This window comes from Acanthisitta chloris, unplaced genomic scaffold, assembly GCF_000695815.1.
Source record: "Acanthisitta chloris isolate BGI_N310 unplaced genomic scaffold, ASM69581v1 scaffold30512, whole genome shotgun sequence".
Lineage (NCBI taxonomy): Eukaryota > Metazoa > Chordata > Aves > Passeriformes > Acanthisittidae > Acanthisitta > Acanthisitta chloris.
Window position 1 is genome coordinate 13,945 of NW_008662721.1, and position 22,947 is coordinate 36,891.

Consider the following 22,947-nt stretch of genomic DNA (forward strand, 5'->3'; position numbering starts at 1 on the left):
ACAGCTTCTATGAGAACAGGAGGGATGTCATTGATGCCAGACTGCAGCAGCTTCACACAGCTTCCTCAGAGACACTGGCAAAGCTGGTTGCTGACGTTTGGACCACTCAGGAGGGAAAAGCATCAGCACTAGTTAGCTGGGGACGTTTTACATCCCTTCAGCAAGTTCAGGTAAGCCACTGCTGCCCAGAATGGGCACTCTGATCAGACTTGGCATTCAGTCACACACGCCCTAGTGTGCTCACGGGTTGCACTGAGCCATGGCTGATGGAGAGTGGTGGGAGGGAGGAATTAGGATTAGGGAGACTTGTCCCGAAGTCCCCACACAAGTACTGTTACAATTTTCTGCTATGGTCCCTTTTCCTGCAACAGCAGTTGGGAACAGAGCAGGGAAATTGCATAGAAACACCTACTTATGTGTGTTTTATACGAGACTTAAAAAGCTGAGCTGGGCCACACAATATTCTTGTGAGGGTTGGGAAATGGCTCTGCAGGAAATGAAAAAAGCCCAAAACAACAACCCAACCAACCAACTACCCAAATGTCTCTTGCAGAGCCTTGTCTCCTGCCTTGGAGGAGTGTTCCTGAGTGGGGTTTGCAGGCGTCTTTCCCAGGACCTGCGCCACTGCCGCGGGGGCCTGCCCGACCTGGTTGTGTGGCAAACACACACCAACTGCTTCAAGGTATGGTGGGACAGCATCAACACAGTGCTCAGCTGTCTTACCCTCATGTAGGAAACCTTCAGTTCTCAGCCTATACAAAGTGTGTTCCCTTTGTGGTGGAGTTAAAGCTGCTGCTCGGTTGCGCAGCAGCCATGGCAACTAGTGGGTTATTATCTGCTATTTCATCACACTTTGATGTAGCTTTAATGGGAATGACAATCAGCAAGAGGTGGCTAATTGCTAGTGTGTAATAGGTCTTTGATTAAAATTAATGTAAAACAACTGTTCCCAATCAGTCATACACATTCTGACTGTTGTTAGTTAGCCAGGGGTTCTACTACCACCACTTAGACAAAAACTGGACGATTATGTCTGTGTCTACTACCAAAATTGAGTACAGGTCATGGTAGTGAAAGAGGTACTAGAAGGCTATTGGGACATCTCATCTGCTGAAGCAACTTGTCATGTGTTTACAAAACTGAGCTGCATAGCAGAATAGAACACCTGAGTAACTGTTCATCAGTATGGGCTGGAACAGGTGAGGCTGAAGGTGTATGACATATCTTCATTCACCAGGGCCTCTAGCTGTGTTTTGGTGGATATTTATGCTATAAAATTTCATTGTCTTACAGCTAAACTTTGAAACAAGCACCCACTGGGCCTTCCATGTTGCTAAAATATCTGTTATTTTGGTTGCAATTAATAGCCACAGGCACAGTACTAATCACCCTTTCCTTGCAGCTGGTGGAAGTGAAGGGTCCCAACGATCGGCTGTCGCACAAGCAGATGCTGTGGCTGAGTGAGCTGAAGCAGTTGGGTGCTGCAGTGGAAGTCTGTCACGTCCAGGCTGTTGGAGGCAAGAGCAAACGTCTCAGCTGATGCAAAGGTTTGATCATGTGGGTAACCCTGCTGTTCCCAAAGGAATGGGAACCACACTCCACTCCCCCCCCCCACTGGCTGCGGCTTATTAAAAATAGTTTCTTCTAAAATTCTGGTTTTTCTGAAGGTTACTGTTTTTAGCTCAAAATATTCTGAAATAGAATTTGGGATGACTGTCAGGATGATTCACTGCACGTCACTGTTGGCAGCAGAGCAGAGCCTTTCTCTTCACACAATTCATACCTTACCCTAGGAGAGGCAATCTAGGGTTACCACCACACTATCCTCTGCATTGCAAAATCTGGGGCATCAAGGCCTGGTTGTTGCAAATTGCCTGTGTAGCCCAAAGCCATTCCATTGTGTGAGTTCAGCACCTTTCCAGGACTGCCAGCACCAGTGTGGTTCTCTACCTGTCCCAGCTTAGTATTATGCATTTGAATACTAAAAAAATAGAGAGAGTAAGGCATAAAACATTAATGCTGTTTTAATGCACTGCTGTGTATGAAAGGATAATTTATTTAACAGCCCCTTCTGTTGTGAATATCTGATTACCTGTGTCAAGGGAAATATTTCTGGGTAGTGCACAGGAGTCATTCAGTGCCAAGATGACCACACTATCACATCCATAGTCAGTTTTACCCCACAGAAATTGATGTGTTTGTGTTCAGAAATAAGTCAGTCAATTGAAATGGAACTAAAAAGATGAATTCCTGTTCAAGACACCAAAATCCTGTGTGTTTCTCTCAATTTTAACATGCAGCCAACATCTTTTCTTTGGAGTCTTCATTCTCATACTGAGTAAGTGTTTTACTGCTATCAGAAATTCTGCTTACCCTGCGAACAGCAGACACTGTAACAGAATATAGCAAGAAATTAAGGTAATTTGCACATCTTTTTTATTAATCATCTTTCTACAGCACAGTGTCCCAGCTGCTCTTGGAAACAACCAAACACACACCCACTATTTATTTTGTTAGAGGAAGTGAAAGAAAACCACCTGAGGTTCACCATGGAAAGGTATGAACTTTTATTGACTCTAATTTACTTCACATTCACAACTCAGCATCAGGATTTTACAATCTTCCTGGCACTGCTACTTTACTCAGTAAATCATAATCAGGCACAAAGGTTTTAGTTTCAGTTGAAATGGTGAACTCTAAACCATCACAGCAACAGCATTAGAAACCTACTGCCTACAGCAATTTGAGGTACAGATTTCTGTCTCTTTGTTAGAGGCAAATTTAAGATATTTGTCCTTTGCTTAAATATATGTTAGAATTTTTTTTTTTTTTTGGTTTTAATATCTTTCCATCTGAGAGTAAGCCAAAACATTTGCTCAGCTTGCTACATTTCATTAAAGTACAAGGCAGTTAATATCAGAGTGGTATTGCAGCAGGTGCACATGAAACATGTGTAGGCCTGGGCAGACACACACATGAACACACACCTCTCAATGCAGTTCTGGAACAAAAGACATGTCGTGGACACATGGCAGTCACTGGAGAATGAAGCTCCCACCACGATCACACAGTCTGCACTAAGCTCCACCTCCCAGTCACTGCAGCACTGGAGGTTCACTAGCCACATCCCCAGTGCTTCAGATCTCCCCCTGTGGTTTACAGAGCAGTACAAACGTCATGAGCCAGCCAGGGACAGCTGAACAATGCATGTTTTCTACAAACAGACAAAAAAAAGATGAGCTTCTTGGTAGCTTTTCTACTCTTGCAACACCAAAATGGCATTAACAGTATCCTCTTTTAAATGGTGAACAGAAGATTGGAAAATGTGTACATATATATATACACACACACATATATATATATATATATATATACACATTGCATGTCAGTGTTCTGTACATAGATGTTAAAGATACATACTCACACCCCAAAACTGCTTTTGAAAGTTACAAAAGGTGGTCAAAGCAGTCCCTACTGGCTTGATAAGGCAACTGTGCAGAGTGGAGAGTATTTCCAAATGAACATTTAGTACCTGTCTTTCAAAAGTAAATGGAACAGTATTAAGATGTTGAAGAGGAAGAGCAACATCCACAGGCACACACTCACTCACACAGACACAGCAGTTGCCCAGAGCCCTCAGACAGCAAAGCTGTGCAACACGAGGAAGCAGAATCTTGTCTACATGTCTAGGGAAAGGTGGATCCCTTCCCTTCCTCCCTGCAGGAGGTGTCCCCTCTCAGCCTCTGCTTACCTAACTCCCCTTTTGGAACGACGTAAAATCTCTTCTGAAGTCTGTTTGGCAAATAGGCATTGACAGGATTTGTTTATTATAAAGGCATATTATTTTCAACCCCCTCCCATGCTATATATATAAAATACAAAGACCCTCTGCAGCATCTGTACACATCTTAGAACTGAAATGTAAAAATGTCTCAAATCTCCTTAGAAAAGACAATTCTGTTTAAATACAGTACCCATTTTTCCCCCTAAAGGCTACCAGCCTAAACATTTTTTATTCCACCAGCTGCTTTTGTGGAGTATATTTACACATTCTTGGTACCTTTAAAGCAAAGAAGTTAGACTTTTAAGGACAAAAGGAAAAAAAAAAGAAGCTGTAGTTTTAACTGTCACTTTAAAAGAAAGAACTGGTACCAAAAGACACTAAGCACACAGGTTGAGGTCTGTTATGTCAAGTATCAGGCCAGGGAAAGCAGTAACCTAATGGGAAAAAAAGAAATCACAAAAGCAAACTAATACAAATGTTTGAGTAATGAACTGGACAAGTGAGATGACTGCTCCAGCAAGCTTGTAACTCAACACAACTGGTTTGTGGACCATTTAACATGCTCAGCCCATCTTGCAGCATAGTTAGGCAATTGAGGTGAATACACGTTTTTTCCTCACAAACAGTTGGCCAGAAGCAATCTGGCAGCATGGCACAGCAGGCAGACAGCTGTGTGCACAGCCACACAGCCTCTTTGCATAAAAACAGGGTTTGGGAGTTTGGTTAGATACAAAAAGAAGCCCAACCCTCCCTCAGACTCACTCACCTTTGCAGTGGCCCTGCCTGCTCCCCTCACCAGTGGCACAGCCTCTGCCCTCGGGGGCAGCTACCAGCCTGGGGAAATCAGGCCCTGGGTGCTCTGGGCTGCTCTAGCACAAAACACCTATATAGCCACTCCAAGTGCATAATCTGAAAAAAAAAATCACTTGAGCAATCTGAAGACATCCAAACTCCACTGTGTGATTGAGGCTGTGCTGAAGACTGGTTTGGTTTTACAAAGATCTCCAAATCCTATCCCACCCAGCTTTGTTAAACTCCAATCTGCTATGTATTATGCAGCTTTCTGCTTTCCCCACGAAAACTGAGAATAGCTCTTAATCCATCATATAAGGCCTTTGGTGCCTTGTGAGGCAACACCTGAACAGAGGCTCAGTGTTGGTTCAACAGTGTTTGTGTTTTACACAGAAATAATATAATACAAAATACAGCCTTGCTGTTACGAGAAGCCTTAACCTATGAGAATGACACATCACTATTCCTCCACTCTCCCAGGACTTTTGACGCTCCTGCCTTTCTCCCTGTGAAGCTGAGTCCTTTTCTGGCACAGCATCCACGGAGCCGTATCATTAAAAAGGTTTTAGAGCAATGAGGAGGCTGCTGCATTAACCAGAGGGAGACTGTTGGATTAATTCCCTCAATCAGTGCTTGTCCATAGGGAATGATGTGTGCAAAAACAAGGCACCAACAACCGCTCCTCTTCCAGCACCTGCCTACCAGTGACTGCCACACTAGCATCCCTCCTGGAACTGGCAACTTAGAGCAAGTCCTCCTTTCTGGAACCTAGCAGGGCTCAGGTATGAGTTCTGCTGCAAGCTACTTCATCCTACAAAAAAGTCAGGAGAGAGTTGGCAGGGATCAGGATCTGTGCAGGGAATAACACTGAGTATTTGAGGTGTCTGTATAAAAACTGAAGGATCTTGTGAGACTTACAAATAAGCTTAACCTTAAAGAGGAAAAACCTGCTGTCTCTTCTGTATGCCTGTTGTTTCCAGAAATGGAGAGGGGGAGGCAGGGGATGGAACAAGAACTTGTCACAACAATCTACTGTAAAAAAGTTGGGGAGGTGTCAGCTGCATTAGAGTCATCTTGCTACTGTGTCCTCCCAATTAAAGGCACTTCTAAAGCTACTACAACACCATATCTACAGTAAATGTTTTAAGGTTAACAGTGCATCGTCCTGAAGTGGATTTCCATAATCTAAAGTCAAGCTCATGACAAAGAGCCCAATCCTGACTAATTGTTACTGAACACATTTTGGGGAGAGAAAGAAAAGAGAACAACCCCTCCCATGGATGCACACTGCATATGTAGGACAGTAAGTCCCAGAACATCAACATGTCTGTAGCTATGCATGTAAGCATTCTTCCTGCAGAGGCAGTCTGATAAAACAGGATGTTCCCAGATTTCAGCTGTCAGTTCCTGTCCACAGCACTGCTTTGGCTTTCCAAGCTGCTTTATCAAAGGGTCACTACCTGGGAAAAAAAGATACTTCAAGCAGAACCTTCACTAATTACCACCCCAAGCCTTTCAATTAGCTAATGAAATGCTCTCATCACATGTAGTGAGCCAAACCCAAAATGCAGGAGGAATTAGGGACCAGGAGCCCTAAACAGATGAGAACTCCTGAAGACAAGGTTGTGCGGTTTGAAGCATGACTTGCCTTGCTTTGAAATATTTGTGCAAAACTTAAGTACTGTTTGTATATAAAGTCATTACAGCTCTCAATGCTGCATGTAGCAGTGTTAACTTAGAAAAGACAAAATGATATGCTGTATATTCTCCCCCAAACCTTTAAACCACCACATCACCTCAGTCTTCATTTGCAAGTGTCTCTGTGGATAGCCAGATTTTGGCACCACTTAAGAATTTGCTTAAAGGTGTTCCCAGAATGCTTCGTCTGCATAGGTTCCCTACAGGAGAAAACGGGAATGAGGAGGAGAGAAAGTCTGGGGCACTAGAGGTGTCATTTAAACCATTTGCTCTGAAGTACATCCTGCTTTGATCCAGGTCCGAGCAGTGACCCTGCAAAGAGTTGCTCTTGTACTGCCGAAGGTTCCGGTGTAACCTGTCAACTTCATCTGCCAGCAGAGAGACTCTGTGGAAAGCAGTGATGGAGCCGCCGTGGCTAATCTGGGCCTCGGGAACCCAGCGGAAGTAGCACAGTTTCCACAGTTTTATTTGTGTTCCAGAGAGATGGGGCAGAATCACACCATGCAAATCAGCAGGCTTGGCAAACCAGTCTCTGAAGTACTGCTCCATGCTGTGATTCGGACTCTCTGCTGGCTGTAAATACTCTGGTTTCAGTTTTAGGATCATAGAGTTTCTTCTTGGAAGGAACTCTTGCTCACCAATGATTCCATTCTTTAATGCTGGGGGGGCACCTCGCAGTGTGGAGCTGTAGTTTTTCTGCAGAAAATAAATACTGGTAATTTTCCAGTTTTACATTCATTCAAATAGCAGATTTCCCTGAGCTGCCAGGGTGCATCATGCAGGGAAATGCCGTGATCTTTAAACAGCTCTTAGCCTGTGAGTCACTTACTGCAGGGCTCACGGGGCAAACTCGCCACTTGTGGCCTTTGGAAAGAAATACATGTGTTTTGAAGCAATGAATAATTGACTTTTAAGCAGTATTTACTAAAAATACTGACAACCCCAGGGGGAAAATGTGACACATCATCACTTTTCCATGGGTGAAAAATAATGCAAATGTTGGCAGTGAGCTCACCTACACCAGAAAACGTCCTAGAACACTAGGATCAACAATTTACATCTTTACTCCGACATAAAACCACTTCTTTAGGCTGGGAAGCCAAGAAAGTTGGAGTTGGGATTGTTTAGCCTGGAGAAGAGGAGGCTCAGGGGAGACCTTATCGCCCTCTGCAACTCCCTGACAGGAGGTTGGAGTCAGGTGGGGGTTGGTCTCTTCTCCCAGGCAACCAGCAGCAGGACAAGAGGGCACAGACTCAAGCTCTGCCAGGGGAGGGTTAGGTTGGCTATTAGGAAAAGGATTTTTTTACAGAGAGAGTGATCAGGCATTGGAATGGCTGCCCAGGGAGGTGGTGGATTCACCATCCCTGGAGGTTTTCAAGACGGATGTGGCACTTAGTGCCATGGTCTAGTAACCACAGTAGGGTTGGACTTGGTCTTTGAGGTCTCTTCCAACCAGGTTGATTCTATGATTCTATGAAGATGAAGGCTCCTGCTGCTAACCCCGGGGTGTAAACCACTGTGTAAGTGCAGCTGTCACAGCATGCACACCCTGTGGGTAAGCACAGCCTCAGCCCGTGCACACACAGTTACCTTGGAGCGCTTGAAGGTTTTCACGGCTCCGTTCTGCACGCACGGTGCGCTCTTCCCGATGTACAGAGGGTTGTGGAACAACAGGCGATCTCGGCTGCTGAACTGAAGAGACCAGTCCCAAACACTAGGAAACTTGAGGCCTTTCTCATCACCCAGCTGAATGTTTTTGCTTATAGCAAATTCCTGCAAGAAGTTAACATTCAGATGTATTAAAATCAAGAAAAGAGGCTCTTCATGAATCTTAAACCCACTGTGTAACTACTGGGTAAAGAGAAGCAGGGATTGAATTCAGAGATAGTGTGACAGGAGCAAAACAGCTGAGCAAACAGCTGTGCCCTGTTCTTTTGTGCAGTTACTCTTTAGTAATTTAAATTGTTTGCTTACTCTTAACCCCCAAACTGCTGAGAACAGATCAGTGGTCCCTCAGTGCAATACCCACAACTTTGAAGGGAAAGTATAGAACACAGTAAGTTTCACTTTTATCAGCCATCACATGTTTTCTACACACAGTTCTGCTATGCTCCAGTTTATAAAAACAAATTTAAGTGCTCAGTTTTCTAAACCCCTTCTTTGTGCACTACTACCTGAACTTCATGCAGTATTGCCAACTTTTCCAGCTACTTAAACAATTAGGTATAGAGATTGCAAAGTTTGCCTGAAATGTGACATTCTGTTTATTGCCTGTCATTCTACTTTATCAGCTCCAGATATAGATTTGCTTCCTAGAGGAGTACAAATAACAATGTTCAGTAGCAATGCTTTCCTAGGAAACAAAAGAAATTCAATAGACTTTCTTCTTGAATAGCTACTGTCTCTGCAAAGATCACCTGAAAGGATATTCTGATCATACTCATCTGGAGACCTGAATATTTTGTCCCAAACAGAGTGTGACATTTTAAAAAAGGAAAGGAACCATTTAGCTGGGATGATGCTATTTCCAGAGGGACACACTGAAGTCTCTTCCTGGCAAAGCAGGTGTGACACCTCAGACTCACAGTGCTTTCCTTGACTCGCTGGTGAGGGCAGTTGAAGAGGAAGGTGCCGAACAATGAGATCCGCGCGCTGTCGTAGAGGAGGGTCAGGTACACCTCGGAGAACTCGAAGGCTGCTGGGTACTGCTCTAGCAGCTGCCACACACAGTCAAGGAACATCAAGAACAAAGGAGACTGGGCAAAGAAACAAGGAATTGCTAGAGTTAACAAGCTTTTCCTAAATCATACTAATTTTCTTGCACTTAGTGCTCCATTAGGGTACTTAGCTGTGCTTCTGGTATACTCCTCAACAGGGTAAACTGTTTGGAGTCTGGTACTTTTTATAATTCTATGCAACTAACACCTTGTATTCCTGTTTAGTCACTTGCTTTCTCAGCACTACTTTTGCACAGCTTTGCCTTCTCTGTAAAAAAACCCAGTCAATTCTTTACTGGGCTCTCTTCATACTTGTATAGCTGCAAAAATGCTTTCTGCCATCTGCATGTCCCTCACAATATACAGATTAGTGCCTGCATCAGCCTTCCTGACCACTTGGCCTTGTCTTCACAATGTATGTACTCCTCGTTTGAAATGACAGCAGAGCTTATGATTCAGCCACATTAACTTCTCACTACATTTTCTAGCTCTTTCCATTGCAGCACATGAATAGCAAAAGTATAAACCATCATTTATCTAAAGCTTTATAAATATACATTCTATATATTTATAAACTCTTCCCAATTTCACTCTTCTGTATATCCTTTCCTAGGATCAAAACACCTGCTTTCTCATTATTTCCCTCTTGGCATTTCAGTTTCTTTATCCCTTCATGCATTTTCTCCCCTTAGTGCTTAGTGTCCTCAGTTTATCTGTCAGCTCCACTCTCTGAGGATATTACTTTTTAATGACTCTCAGGCACTGTCCCTGAAAAAGGTTTCTAACCTGGATTCTCTATTTTTTCAACTCTTCTTCGCAATGAAGAGGCCAAACAGAATTCCCTGGCAATGCTGCAAATCAAGCCCTGCACTGCTGTGTGGCAGGTCAGAAGGCTGTGGTGCTTCTCCATCAGCACAATGCTTTGACAGCACTGAGTGGGACTCACAGCAACAGGACTTTGCATTCAGAACATCAGGGATGAAAACAGATGTTGGGAAAACAACCAGCAAAACTCCCTCCCTCCCAACCCACACCTCACCTCTTTTGCTCCAGTGTTAAACATGAGCTATGCTAGTGTTAATAACAGTGGGATGTTCTCAGGTACACACTGAAGCAACAGACATATTTTCTCTGACATTAGTTCAATGAGATTTGAAAGTACTTTTACCTCTTTGTCAGATCTCTTTAAGTGGTTACACCTATCTAAAAACTGATATCCTGCCATGACCCATTCCTTCTGTATTAAGCTTTGAAATCCAACGATTGTTCTGAAATAGGGATCCAGCATGACTTGAATGAGAGAAGCAATAAGACAGCTCAGGTCTCGTCCCTCTTCCTCTGTGAAAAACATACAGAACATACAGAATATATAAGGTATATATGCACATATACAGAACTAGATCTCAAAGAGCAAGAAGTGGTAACTACCTCTAGTGTTTTTCTTAGAATGCCTTTTAAAAGATGCATTTTTGTTGCTGTAAGTGTTCTCATAGTTAAAAAACCTCCCACAAAATAGAAGAAAAACACACTTCATTTGCCTTAAACTGAGACTCAGACAATGAAAGTGTTCCTGCAGCATCCAGCCCAACAGTGCATTTACCAAGAACACAATACCCACCAAACACCCCGTACTTAAACCGAGACGTGCTGAGGAGGAAGGTGTTCATACTGCTGGAAAGTTTCAACATTTTTCTACCTTGAAGCACTTTTTGGAAGGGCATTCTATAGGGAGGGTGGGATGGGTCAGGTGAACATCTCTTGTAAAAATGACAATTTCTGATCTCAGTATGAGCGATTTTTCAGTGTCTTTTTTTCTGGAATATCTATTTGCACTGACACAACAAGTGGCCACTGTCATGGAAATACTTTTGTGTATAGGACCTCTGGATTCCACTGATATTGCTTATACAGGGAGTATTAGGCCAATTAACACAATACAAAGGTTCACCCTAAAGTTTTGATTCTATCATTATTATCAAGAATAAAATGCACAAAGGCTCAAAGCAAAATATTCCTTTGATGCTAAGGACTATACAACAACTTAGATACATAACAATTATTTCCCCCAAATGCCTAAAATACTTAGAAGTGATGGGGTTTATATAAAGAGATTACAGTTGATTTTATCTAAGTCTCTTTACCTACATTACCATGGCAGTGCTAAGAACTGCAGCATGTTCTCTGGCTGTATTACCTTGCAGAACTACAGAAACGTGCTTGAACTCCATCATATAGACAAGCTCAGCAGAATGCTTAAGGAATGATCTAGAGAGCAAAAGAAAGTGATGTAACAGTTAATATAACAAGTTCACACTCTAGAAGAAAAAAAATTCAGCATATCTCATGCATCAACACAGAGAATCCTTCAACTGATGCACTGCTTACTGCACTGCTGAAAGCTTTCCACATCTCAATAAACATCACTTAATTTATGGTACAAACCTAACGTAGTCTAACCAGTGAGTATTTTCCAGTGAGGACAGCCACTTCTCTTCAGTCTCTTCAAAAGGCTCTGCAACAGGGAAAGGAATTACATTGCAGGACAACTTCAAATAACTCTCCCTGTTAACCACATCTGTTAGAGTTCACGAAAGAAAGGAGAGCCCAGCATACCATTCACACACAGCTGCTTGAGCTTGATATGTGCAGCCTGGATTTCCTGGATGTTGGGGAGACACTTGTCCAGATCAGATTTGTAAACATCACTTCTCTGGGGATGGCTCCGAGTTATTGCATTACAAATCCTAGGTAAGGAAAACAATCAGCAGTTGCATTACTGGAGAGGAAAGAAACACTCTTCCAAGAAACATGTCCAGTCTTTAACTGCAAACAACTGAAAGCAGATAAAACATGCACCTTATTCTAAAAAATAGCTTGCTAGTTTATATTCAGGAGATATACTGCTCCTGCCACAAAGCTCATGACTTAAATATTTCTGCTATCTGCTAGTCCCAAAACAAAAAAATGGAAATGTTGGAGCATTACAACACTTCTGGGAACTGAAAATCTGAGGCTGACTGACAGCTAAATAGTCTACTCAATTTTTTTCATTTTCCATCATTTTTAGTAAGACTTATCTATGCTAAATAAACAGAACTTATATAAAGTTTATGAAGTCAGGAGATCTGATAGGGTTTCAATTGAGACTCAGAGCTCCAGCCCAACACTCAGTGCAGGTGTCTGCACTACTACAAAAAGTCACCCTACAAATTAAACCAAAAAAATGAATACTCAATCCAGTGAACTACCTATGCAAGGCTCAAAGTGCCTTCAATCTTTCATCAAGGACAAATATTTCACAGAAATCCCATGTGCATGGTGGCACTGAAGCTCTACAATTCTGTTTCCCAGTGCCACAAACAGATGTTTTGTACTGTCTTGCTGAAGCAGGTAAGACAATCTCCACCAATGTAAGCTGCATCACAGTAAATCTGATCCTTTTAGCAATCAGTTCTGTCATCTGAATAATGAGCCACCTAAAAATAAACTTACCTTAAAGTGAAGTGGACCTTGAATGGAAACTATGCCAGAACTCTACCCAGAGAAAAGTCCCTCAAAATTTACCACACTACACTACAAATCCTCTCCATTACCAATGGCTGCTGTGTGTTACAGTCACCACTTGTGTTATCCCAACCCTCCGATTAAAAAAGTAACACAGCTAATCATTTACCTTTGATCAATTCTTCGTTGCTGCAATACATCTTTAATGTTGGCCATTCTCACTAGGGCACTGCCATTAGGGTGATTCCAGGACCATGACTAATACAGGGGGAAAAAACCACAGAAGAAACCACAGGATAATGCAAGTTAGTGTTATTCCATGTAAGTTTTTTCTGAATGCTACACACAAAACTATGTTAATTGGCACACACAGCTTTAATACCAATATTGTACAGAATAAAGACAACACTTACTGGCATTCGCCTCCCAATAAAAGAGTAGGAGTATAGCTTAAGGTCTTGATCTGCTAAGGAAGATGGAACCACAAAATATTCTGGAAGGCTTGGGGGAAAAGTAAGATAAAACAGGTTACTTTTCCCTGTGTTTTACCAGCTTTTCTCTTGCTGCAATGCTGTCTTACCAACCCAGTTAAACTGTACCCAGCAGCCCCTGCAGCGCCGCTATCCCCAAAGTGTCATGGGCACAGCTCAGGTGCAGCTGTTCAGAAACACACGTTTCACAGGGAATTACAAAGACATGAAATCAACACATGCTAAAATACAATATTTCCTTTTTTGACAAGACTTGCAGATCTCTCAACTGAGAGAAGAGGTGCAGTGCCCAGTTGGGTAGGACAGAGGCTGTGGCAGCAGAGACAGGACAAGACAGGACAGTTGTCACCTTCCTACTGGTGTCATAAGGGAAACTTACCAAGTAGATATCATATAACCTTCATTGACTGAACAAACTCTCCACTCTGATGCACCTGTCCTTTTGATTTCTCTATCCCAGTCAGAGTAAGTTTCAAACAAAGGTGTCTGCTGACCACTGGCACTGCCGATGCCACCGCCACCACCTCCTGGGTCTATGCCATTCACCTTCTTTGCTAGGAAAAGAAAAGTCATCAATGCACATTTTAAAAAAAATAATCAAATTCTTCACCTTCCTAACTCCAAAAATGAGCCATTAGCATCAGGACTAACATTAGCTATGTTTGCACTGCGTGAAATCAGTGATTTAATGACAGCTTGGTGATGCATGAGAATGGAAAATATTTTTTCCCCCTGCAATTTCAGTAGAAAAGCAACATAAAATTGGTATGTTGTGCTGCTTTATAGAAAGCAAGACATACTAACACCCAGGATCAAATGTTATCTCCAGTCACAGGATTTCTGTCTTCAATATGCCAAAATTTGCAATGTTTTAAAAATGTGAACACTTTCTAGGCTCCTCTTTAATAGATACCTTAGGAGGAAAGTGAAGTAAACTTACATAATTTCAACTGACTGCTGTATTAACAGCAAATAAGATAAATGGAAGGCCAGGTTAAAATAAGGTTTTACATACATATATATGTATAGCCACACAAAAAGATGGCCTACCATTTTGTGGCTAGGGACCAGCAGACTACAGAGGCTGTTACTAGTACAGAAGGATCTCCCTTGCTGGTCATTCTTTAGGTGCCAAGGAGGCACTCAGCTGTGTCAAAGGAAACTACCTTTTGTTTTTTGACACTTAGAAGTAAATTTTTAGATGAAAATTAAATAAACTGAGACTCAACCCTATTACCTCCCCCATGAGAGCTCTGAGCTTTAGCAAGAGTCCCAAACAAAGCAAAATCCTGTGTCATGGCTCTACTGACATCTCGTTGGCTCTGTAGCTCCTACTTTCTGTATCTAGCAACTTCATTCTTGCAGTGGTACTCTACTCATGTTTTTTAGGAGGAAATTGGACTAAAATCATAAATAAAGTAGTTCTTCAAAGAGAGTAAATAGAGAAATATGGTAATTACCAAAATATGTCATAACTTTACTGTTCAATGGCAGGATACACAACTAGCAAATACAGTCTGGGAAAAAACCAATGTACATGTACAGCAGAGCAATGCAGGCTTTTGATGTTCCTCGGGAAGCACAAAGACAGCATTTCCCTATTACTGTACTGGGAGTAGCAGGGATAGAGAGTCACAAAACAGCACTGGAATTGCAGGAGCAAAGCCAGAGATCTGTGCCAGGAACACCAGGGTTCACAGTAACACCATCACCTCAACCTAACCCAAAAGTATTTCAAACTCTCTTCTCCAGCAACTGCAGCACAGCAGAACAACTCTCCTTTGCCATTCTGCTCTGCTGCTCCAGAGGAACATTTTTACCCACCTTATGAAACTCTTCCACTAGGTATTTTTCCATACAGCAAATGGTACTTTAAGAACAGAGTAAAGGCAACTTTGTGACAGACTAAACATTTTATTGCAGTTTTATCTGCAAATTGGCTTCCTCCCTAGTACTTTATAACACTGAAGTACATGGACCTTAATAACCACCCAAGTTTTATGAGGTAAGAAATTGTTTGTGTAATTACGTGTGCAACATACTCACATGCACACTTACTCTTGTGCATGCACAGGGCAGTCATGCAGGCACCTGCATGAGAAACATGCATTTTTGTGCAGATTTGGAGGCCTGATCTCAGAATTCCACAACACTCATATTGTCACAGGCAGATAAGTGGTTTCTGGTGCCAGCTGCTGGGTAAATATTTTGAGTACCACAGAACTACAGCAAAGGCACTTTGTCTGGAGGCTTGTTATGCCAGAACTGAGGACTTTCAGCTGTGTATTGGCTGGGGAACACTAAGCAGTGACCGCACAGCATGACACTAGAAATCAAGTTCCAAAGGCATCTTTTTCAGGCTTACCTAACTGACAAGGTTCAGTTGGAGATTGGCCTTGAGCAGAGAGGGTGTGCTCCAACTCAGCAGGGGTGGTGGAGGTTTTGAGTGGTAAGAACTGCCTAGTAAGCCTCTAGGAAAGAAGGTATGGAGTCCCAAGTTGCACAAATCCTCCTGCAATACCACCAGAAGAGAAACTTATTCCCAAAAGAAGGGCAGGTGAACAAGCCTGCCTGATGGGAGGTAACTGGGTACCTACAGTACCAACAGAGACATACAACAGGAGGATCGAAGCGTGAGGTGAGAAATAGGAGTATTCATGCTGACATAGGTAGTTTTTTGTTTTGTTTCAGACAGGAAAGACATTTGTTTTGATTTTGGCCATTAATGTCTATCACAATGATGACTTATAAGTAAGAGGTTGGGTGCAGAACAAGCCGATTTTGTTACCCCTGGAGAAAGCCTCAAATGCTTTTTGCCACTGCTTCTGGACAGAAGTCTTACTAAGAATATGCGTTGCAAAATAGGAAAAAAACTACAATCAAAGTACTTTCATGCTTACCTGGATTATGATATATTTCCCCAACATACTCAAACGCAAAGAGAAGCTGAAGATCTGTTGGCTGAGAGTAATGAGCTATTGCAAGGCACACCTAGGAAAGAAATTTGGAGATAAAAATTAGTGCCCTTAATTATGGCAATGTGAAATATGCAGAGCTGTTACAAAGCTAAAAATCAGCCTGCTGATATTGTGTTTCTGTATTTTATTTGAGGAGTGAATTATACACTTAAGCATACTCCTATTTGCAGTACTACAAACCACACATTTTCATATGCTTTGGCTTTTGATGGGGACATTCCTCACTGTTTATAAAGCCAGTAATGACAGTAGATTAACCTGAGTTGAAAATGGTTTTTCACCAACACTTCCCAACAAAAAAATTCCTATCAAATCTTAGAACTGTTTCTTTAACTGTTCTCCACAGACTTCAAGTTCTACAATGAAACTGCAAAGAAAACAGAGGGCAGAACATTCCAGGGGTGACAAACCCCCCAAACAACAGAAGTGCCCCTGGGATGTAGTCTAGCAGGACTTTTCAAATCAACATTTACAAGCTCACTTCCAGGATTTGGCAAAGTTTTTAATAACTACCATGAAATAACTGGAAGTCAGGCACATTTTAGCAAATCTCGTGATTTCAGTGTGCAAACCAAGGCTGAAGAAGCTATTCAGCACTATTTGCCCACTCCTCACAGATCACTTTTGGCTATCACCCACAATGAAACAAAAGGAAATCTGTGTATATACACATTTTGACTTCCATTTCTTTATGCAGCTTTTCACTACAGTAACTGATTCTAGCACAGCTACTCTTCATCTTCATTTATGGAGTGAAAGCTGAAAGCTTTTTAGCATGCTGATCTCCCAAGGCTTCAGGATGAGCTGCCAGACATAAAAAAAATTCCATCATGCTGCCAAACAGCACAAGAGAAATACAGTAAAACCTATTTTTAAAAGCAGCAGCTGAAATCTCTGTCATTTACTTGCAACATTTGGAAAAGAGAGTATGTGTGTGCTGGGTTAAGAGGGCTAAAATGGCAGGTGGAGGATAGAAACCATTGAGATCTGGTTCCCCAAAAAGGTATGAGACCATAGCTGTGTTTTTAAATAAAGCAGTGGCTGAAAAGTGCTCCCAGGTGTTCCTCTGGGAACTCTACCCACAGGTTACAACACAGGTTCAGGACCTCTATTTCTCTTATTAAAAAAATAATATATTTATCCTGCTACTGTCTTTATTATTACATTTGAGAAAAATTCCACTAAGCAAGTACTTAAGACATACTCATTTTCACTTTATTCCACACTAAATCCCTATAGTAGTTTTACTGTCTGAAAGATGCAAAAGACAAGCACATTCCACAGGTCTCAGCAGATTACTGCCATGAGGAGAAAGCTATTAAATTGGAAGACAAACATGTTTTACAGGAAGCATTCTCATATCAAACTGAAAAATGTTTGGTATACTTGCCAATTTACAATTGTGTAAAGCTGCAGATATGTAGGCTCAGAGAAATATCAAGAGAACAGGCTGCTTGTTGGAAAGTTCATTTATTAAAAGCAGTAAACACAATGGCTGTAGTTATTTCATGGTACAAAGGCCATTTCCCTGTGTCAGTGTCCCCTGTGCAACCCCTATCTGAGAAAAATAAATGGGACTTTCAGGGCACACCCTCCTCTTCTTCAACAGGAATTTTACCAAGGGCAAGAGCTTCAGAGTATTGCTAATGCTCTTGCAGGAGAGTTTTGAACAGTCACATTTTAGACATGTTAAGTTAGCAGAGCCTGCATTTCCCCTCCTTCCTGAAGCCAGGCTACCTGTCTTAGGAACTCCCTGGAAGGATGCTCTTTTCCCTTGCTACTGCAATTCCTATTCCAAGCAGACACCTGCAGTAGAACATCACACAAGCAGCCCCAGATCAAGTACCACAAACAGAATTTGCTACTCTTCCTAGGAAGGAAGTCATCTTGGGAAAATAAGCATTCAGGCAAGGAGACTTCTAGCCCTAAACACTACACATGTTCTCTTAGCTGCAAAGCTATGAATTGTCTAATTAAGAACTAATTTTTTCCCCCTTCTACAAGAATTCCAATACCAGCTGTACATAACACTTAATTTGGTTTGAGTACAAGCAACCTACATGAGATGAAACAATACAAGTATCTCAGAGGCTGAAGTAACTTTTTACATACCAGGATCCTTGTTTGTTAAAGGATGTGCTTGAATTCTAAGCACAGGTTTCCTTAGCATTAAGAGGATTATTAAAATACATCTCTATTTTTCAAAATACCTTTTACCTTTGCTCAGAGAAGCTGTGGCTGCCCCATCCCTGCAAGTGTTCAGGCCAGTTTGGATGGGGCTTGAAGCAACCTGGGCTGGTGGAAGGTGTCCCTGCCCATGGCAGGGGTGGAACTAGATGACCCTTAAGGTCCTTTCCAACCTAAACCATTCTATGCGTTTACTTCTGCAAAGTTTTCTTGACCTCCTCCAACCCATTTCAAAGACCATCAATACATTATCTTCTGATGCATTTTCAGTGTCTTGAGACATTACCAACTTTGTGATCTGTATAAACAATTAGAACAAGGAGCAGAGTTGGGGAGGCAGAGGGAACATGTTACAAAGGGTCAGGATCATTTGTCCAAAACTGAGAGTTTGATGTTACTGTTCATAACAATTAGGACAAAAATGTTCCCTTCCATCTCAGTTTAATGACGTAGGAGAAGGTTAGTTTTGATTGCACAGGAAGCAGGATTTGAGATAAATAACTTGCCTTCTGTTTTGATTGAGCATGCAATTCTGAAACTGCTCTCAGACTCATTCAAAAACCTTCCTGAAGGAAAAGAACTGAGGGAGTTCCAGAAGAGAAAGGGACTGAGAAAATGGAGATACATTTATGGAGATATAGGGTGTGTGCCATCCTGGTGCACTGCCAAGTCATATGCATGGTGAGGCAACACACTATCCATCATCCAACAGTCATAAGACAAAGACTCACTTTTTCATGTATTTTATTTTCTTAGTCTAATGCCAAGCACTGTAGGGCCTAGAAAATAGCGGGAGTTGTCAGCTTGACTGTTTGTTGTCATTTTGGGAACAAAATAATTCCTTTTCCTTTAAGGAATGTGAAATTGCTTCTTTTTTTGCACTGCCTAACTAAAGACTTCCCCAACTTGCTTACCCTTGCTTCCCCATCCTCCACTTCCTCCCACACCCATCTGGCTTTCCTTCCTTTGGAGACTCTATAGCTTTATTTTAGAGACAAAACAGAATTAAACTGCTAAACAGTGATGAGTACAAATTTCCATTCCCTCTATTTTTCCTTAACTCTTGTCTCCCAAATATCCACTAATAAAAACAAGAAAGAAAATATTTACCTGACTGACTAATGCTGAGACAGTATTTTACTAGCATGTATTGGTTGCAGCAAATGTTAAAGGTATTTTTCCAACAAAGCCAATTTTTAAGCTTCTTCATAATAATCTACCTCAAAATAAACTGTGTTCTTCCAATTTGTTTCTGCTTAAAGGCAGAGAAAAACACCCCTCAAAGTTCTACTAGCATTACCCATATGTCATGTCTGTATGTTATCAGACTGTTCAGACTGTGCACATCAGCAGTCTCACTGCTTTCAAACTTGGGTCCTTCTTTTCACAGAGGCCAAAGAGATCTTCAGAAAGAGGATCTTTCTGAGATCTCCAAAGAGAGACTTGGAATAATCTCTATTCCAGTAAGGCAGCTTAATCAGCAAGGGTTATTCTCCCTTCTGTCCCAGGCAGCAAATAGAGACACTTCCTTAGGAACAGATTACACTCTCTTTGCCAACATCAATTTATGTCACTAAATGCTGTTGAGTATTTCCAGTACCTGCAAGGAACTGTGCATGAAACAAATTATTGAACTGTATAAAGTTAGTATCTGTCCTCCTTTAACTATTCTGTATATTTAAAGCTCATTTTTAAACAGTAATTACCATGTGTATTGGTTTTATATAAATATTGCTCTAGATGGAACATTCGCTAGCATCTGGCAACAAGTTAGAGACATATATACTCCTGTAATTTGAAGTGCATATTTTAGTAGGTAGATATTTCATTTTGACCTACCAGTGCTTTATTTATAGGATGATTCTCCTCTGTATAATTAGGGTGACATTTAATTACAACCTGATCTAATCCTGGCAACTCTGAAGAGAAAGGTGGACTAGGTAATGGTGTCCACGGGTCACTCCCATCCAGGCCCCATGGTCACTTTACCACAACATTTTCTCAGCCAGACAATGGTAGCACACTCAGCCCAAGAGCAGGATTTCCCTCAAATTAGAACTTGGTTATACTTTAAGTCTTGGTCTTCCCTACAAAGGTTATGCACACACAGTTATTTCCAAGTAGAGAGCTACCGGTGTTTTCATGCACAAATAGCTGGATGCAAATATAGATTCAAAAGGCCCTTCAGAAGTTTAAGGAGGCTTTTGTTTTTGAACACCAAGGACAGCCTTGCTAACATGTACTACCTGAAGGGCAGGGACAGAAACCAGATAAAATCTTTCAAGAGAGTGGTGCCAGATTGCCTCCTAAATGCCAGAAAGAACAAACCAACTCTGTTTTTATATGCTGTGTAAGAGCATTCTACGTGTTCACCAGCATCACAAAGCAATTTAAGTGAAATCCTGGTAGAGGAAACCTAATCTAAGGACCTCGTGGTCTTAGACATTTATATTTTAATGCTAACAGAATAATAGTGTTATAAAAACTTTAGGTTAACACAGTACTATGGTGCTTCTGAGATACACCCACACAAATTTGCAGTAACCTACTTGATGCACCAAAACTGCAGCAGTACTCACAAGGTGGATAAATTTTCTTCCACTCCTCTAGTGAGCATATTCTGATATTTGAAAATGGCAGTTGTTACACTTATGGTCATCACCAGCACAGTCTTTATAACCACAGATTCAGGTCCTTCTGGATTTCTAGAACTAGCTGTTCTTCCTATCAAAAGAAACCACCTAAGGACCACGTAATTCTAAATGCCCAAAGTGCCTTCATAAAAAGGTTTCACTGTTTTCTCTTGCATAAGTAAATGCAGCACAAAGGGTGTTAATGAGATGCTGAGTTTATGCTCTCTTCCTCCCTCCTCCAGGCTAATCACTCTCCTTGGCTGTGACAGCCAATTAGAAACAGTTGCTGTGAGGATACTGCAAGCAGACAAGCTGCTCCTGGGAGGTTTCTGAGAAGCTGTGAAAGGGTAACTGACTGCTGAAAGATTGCCAAACGTGAAAGGTTACAAACAGCAAAGGCAGCAGGCAGGGAGGAACCTAGAGAAGGGGCAAGGAGAGAACACTGGTTCATTACTGGGCTCCTGCCTGCAGAGCTCTCACAGGGTAAAGGGGAAGAAGCAATGAACTCCTTCTGCAAACAGACTTAACGCCTGGGCAGATGGTTCTGAGGACTTACAGGACTAAAGTCAAACTTTATCCTACTGAGAAGGGGAATTCTTAAGCTCTGAGAGCAAACTGGGTCATTCCTTATGAAACCACTGCTGTGCCAGGCCTGGCCACGCCGCGGTGCCTCGGAGGTCAGAGCTGTACCAACGGGGCACACGTCCAGCACAGGGGCACTGGGGCTGGGGCTGTGTGCACACTGACCACCTCTGCCTGACACAACTCACCTGCACTGGCACAGGTTCAATCATGTTCTATAACTTTGTTGAGGCTTATGGCAACAGGTGTTAAAACTGGGCAAGGAACAAAATTTCTAGGAATGTACAGACAGAAGTAATTCCTCTTGTCAAGAGGACACGACTGTTTCCTATGAAAATGTGGAGAAAAGCCACAGTTTTATTTAGATTAGACAAACTGGTCACTCCAAGAGCTCGCTGGAGAACTCGCTGTGTGAAACAATTAAGGATAGCCATAAGGCAGGACACAACCTATGGCTAAATTAAGCTTATGACTTTCAGAAAATGTATCAAAATTTCAAACATTTTCCATAAAAATGCAAACATCTGTTGTACAGCTGCACTGCAGTATTCTGATTCCAGTCTTTAAAAAGATTTATCTAATAAATAAGTGATTTTTAAAAGTACGACAGATATGAAAAGAAGTACAGGTTTATCTTAAATCATAAGAACCAATTCATCACGTTAAATTTTTTCCCTAATATCTAGACATTCTCCTGTTACAGAATCTGATTAATTTCCAACTCTTCCCCCCTACTTCTCTATCAAAACAGCACAAAATGTTACCAGCACACCTGCAATGACTACAAGGCAGGATTTCATAGGAAGATACGATACCTTTTTTGCACTTTCAGGACCTGCTTCATCAAAACGGAATCTGACAATACGAAAGTCTTTGCAATAAATTATTAGTTCAGTTGGATTAAATTTAAGTTTTTGGTTGGGCCCAAGGACCTTCTGCTTCCTCTTGGTGTCATTCACTGCAAAGAAGAGACAAAATTACTGGACTGTGTTCTCCAAGCATACAACACAACATTGGCTCAGACAGATACAGTGATGTTGCTACCAGACATTTTTTATTTGATAGTATGTCTCAATTGAGGTGAAAAATCTGTTAATTCCTGTCAGTAAAAGCTTATGCTTCACTAAATTGAGAGTAAACCTACATAACAGAAGAATGAAGAATAATCTCCTCAATTGTGTGGCAGGAAATACTGCCCTCTTCATCTAAAAAGCATTTCCTCATCATATTCTTCCTCAGACATGCCTTAATCTTTTCACAGTGATCACATCCAACTTTGGGCACTGAAAACTTAAATACCCACAGTGAGAAACCCAAGGATTTATCAGCCCATGCCATAAACAAGATTTGAGAAAATACCACTCCAACAAAATTCTACAATTACAAGATGAAAAACACTCTTCTTAAGAAATGAAGAACCCTAAAAGAAGCCTAAAGAACCCAATAAATCAAAACCTGGTTCTTCTAATAGGTATTTTATTTCTTCAGATTAAGATGTCTATCGTCATTTGCAGATTTTTGAGGACTACTAGCTAGTGAGTTGCCAAGAATGAGACAAGATTGAAAGCTACAGCATTTCTG

The 22,947-nt window shown here is 41.6% G+C and overlaps 2 protein-coding genes across 2 annotated transcripts in view; one reads left to right on the forward strand and one right to left on the reverse strand.

Annotated features, from left to right (window-relative positions):
• FAN1 (FANCD2/FANCI-associated nuclease 1) overlaps nucleotides 1-1,540 on the forward strand; it is a 13,486-nt gene extending 11,946 nt beyond the window's left edge. The window contains exons 11-13 of the mRNA XM_009070712.1: nucleotides 1-170; nucleotides 554-682; nucleotides 1,403-1,540. The exon at nucleotides 1-170 is cut by the window's left edge and continues 37 nt beyond it. Coding sequence (XP_009068960.1) covers nucleotides 1-170; nucleotides 554-682; nucleotides 1,403-1,540 — 437 coding nt within the window. The remainder of the gene's footprint in view (nucleotides 171-553; nucleotides 683-1,402) is intronic.
• A 4,606-nt stretch (nucleotides 1,541-6,146) lies between these two features.
• MTMR10 (myotubularin related protein 10) overlaps nucleotides 6,147-22,947 on the reverse strand; it is a gene marked incomplete at its 5' end in the record, with an annotated part of 30,948 nt that continues 14,147 nt past the window's right edge. The window contains 12 exons of the mRNA XM_009070713.1: nucleotides 6,147-6,970; nucleotides 7,865-8,047; nucleotides 8,860-9,030; nucleotides 10,160-10,329; nucleotides 11,186-11,256; nucleotides 11,434-11,503; nucleotides 11,605-11,735; nucleotides 12,665-12,753; nucleotides 12,909-12,996; nucleotides 13,366-13,540; nucleotides 15,887-15,977; nucleotides 22,182-22,324. Coding sequence (XP_009068961.1) covers nucleotides 6,374-6,970; nucleotides 7,865-8,047; nucleotides 8,860-9,030; nucleotides 10,160-10,329; nucleotides 11,186-11,256; nucleotides 11,434-11,503; nucleotides 11,605-11,735; nucleotides 12,665-12,753; nucleotides 12,909-12,996; nucleotides 13,366-13,540; nucleotides 15,887-15,977; nucleotides 22,182-22,324 — 1,979 coding nt within the window. The remainder of the gene's footprint in view (nucleotides 6,971-7,864; nucleotides 8,048-8,859; nucleotides 9,031-10,159; nucleotides 10,330-11,185; nucleotides 11,257-11,433; nucleotides 11,504-11,604; nucleotides 11,736-12,664; nucleotides 12,754-12,908; nucleotides 12,997-13,365; nucleotides 13,541-15,886; nucleotides 15,978-22,181; nucleotides 22,325-22,947) is intronic.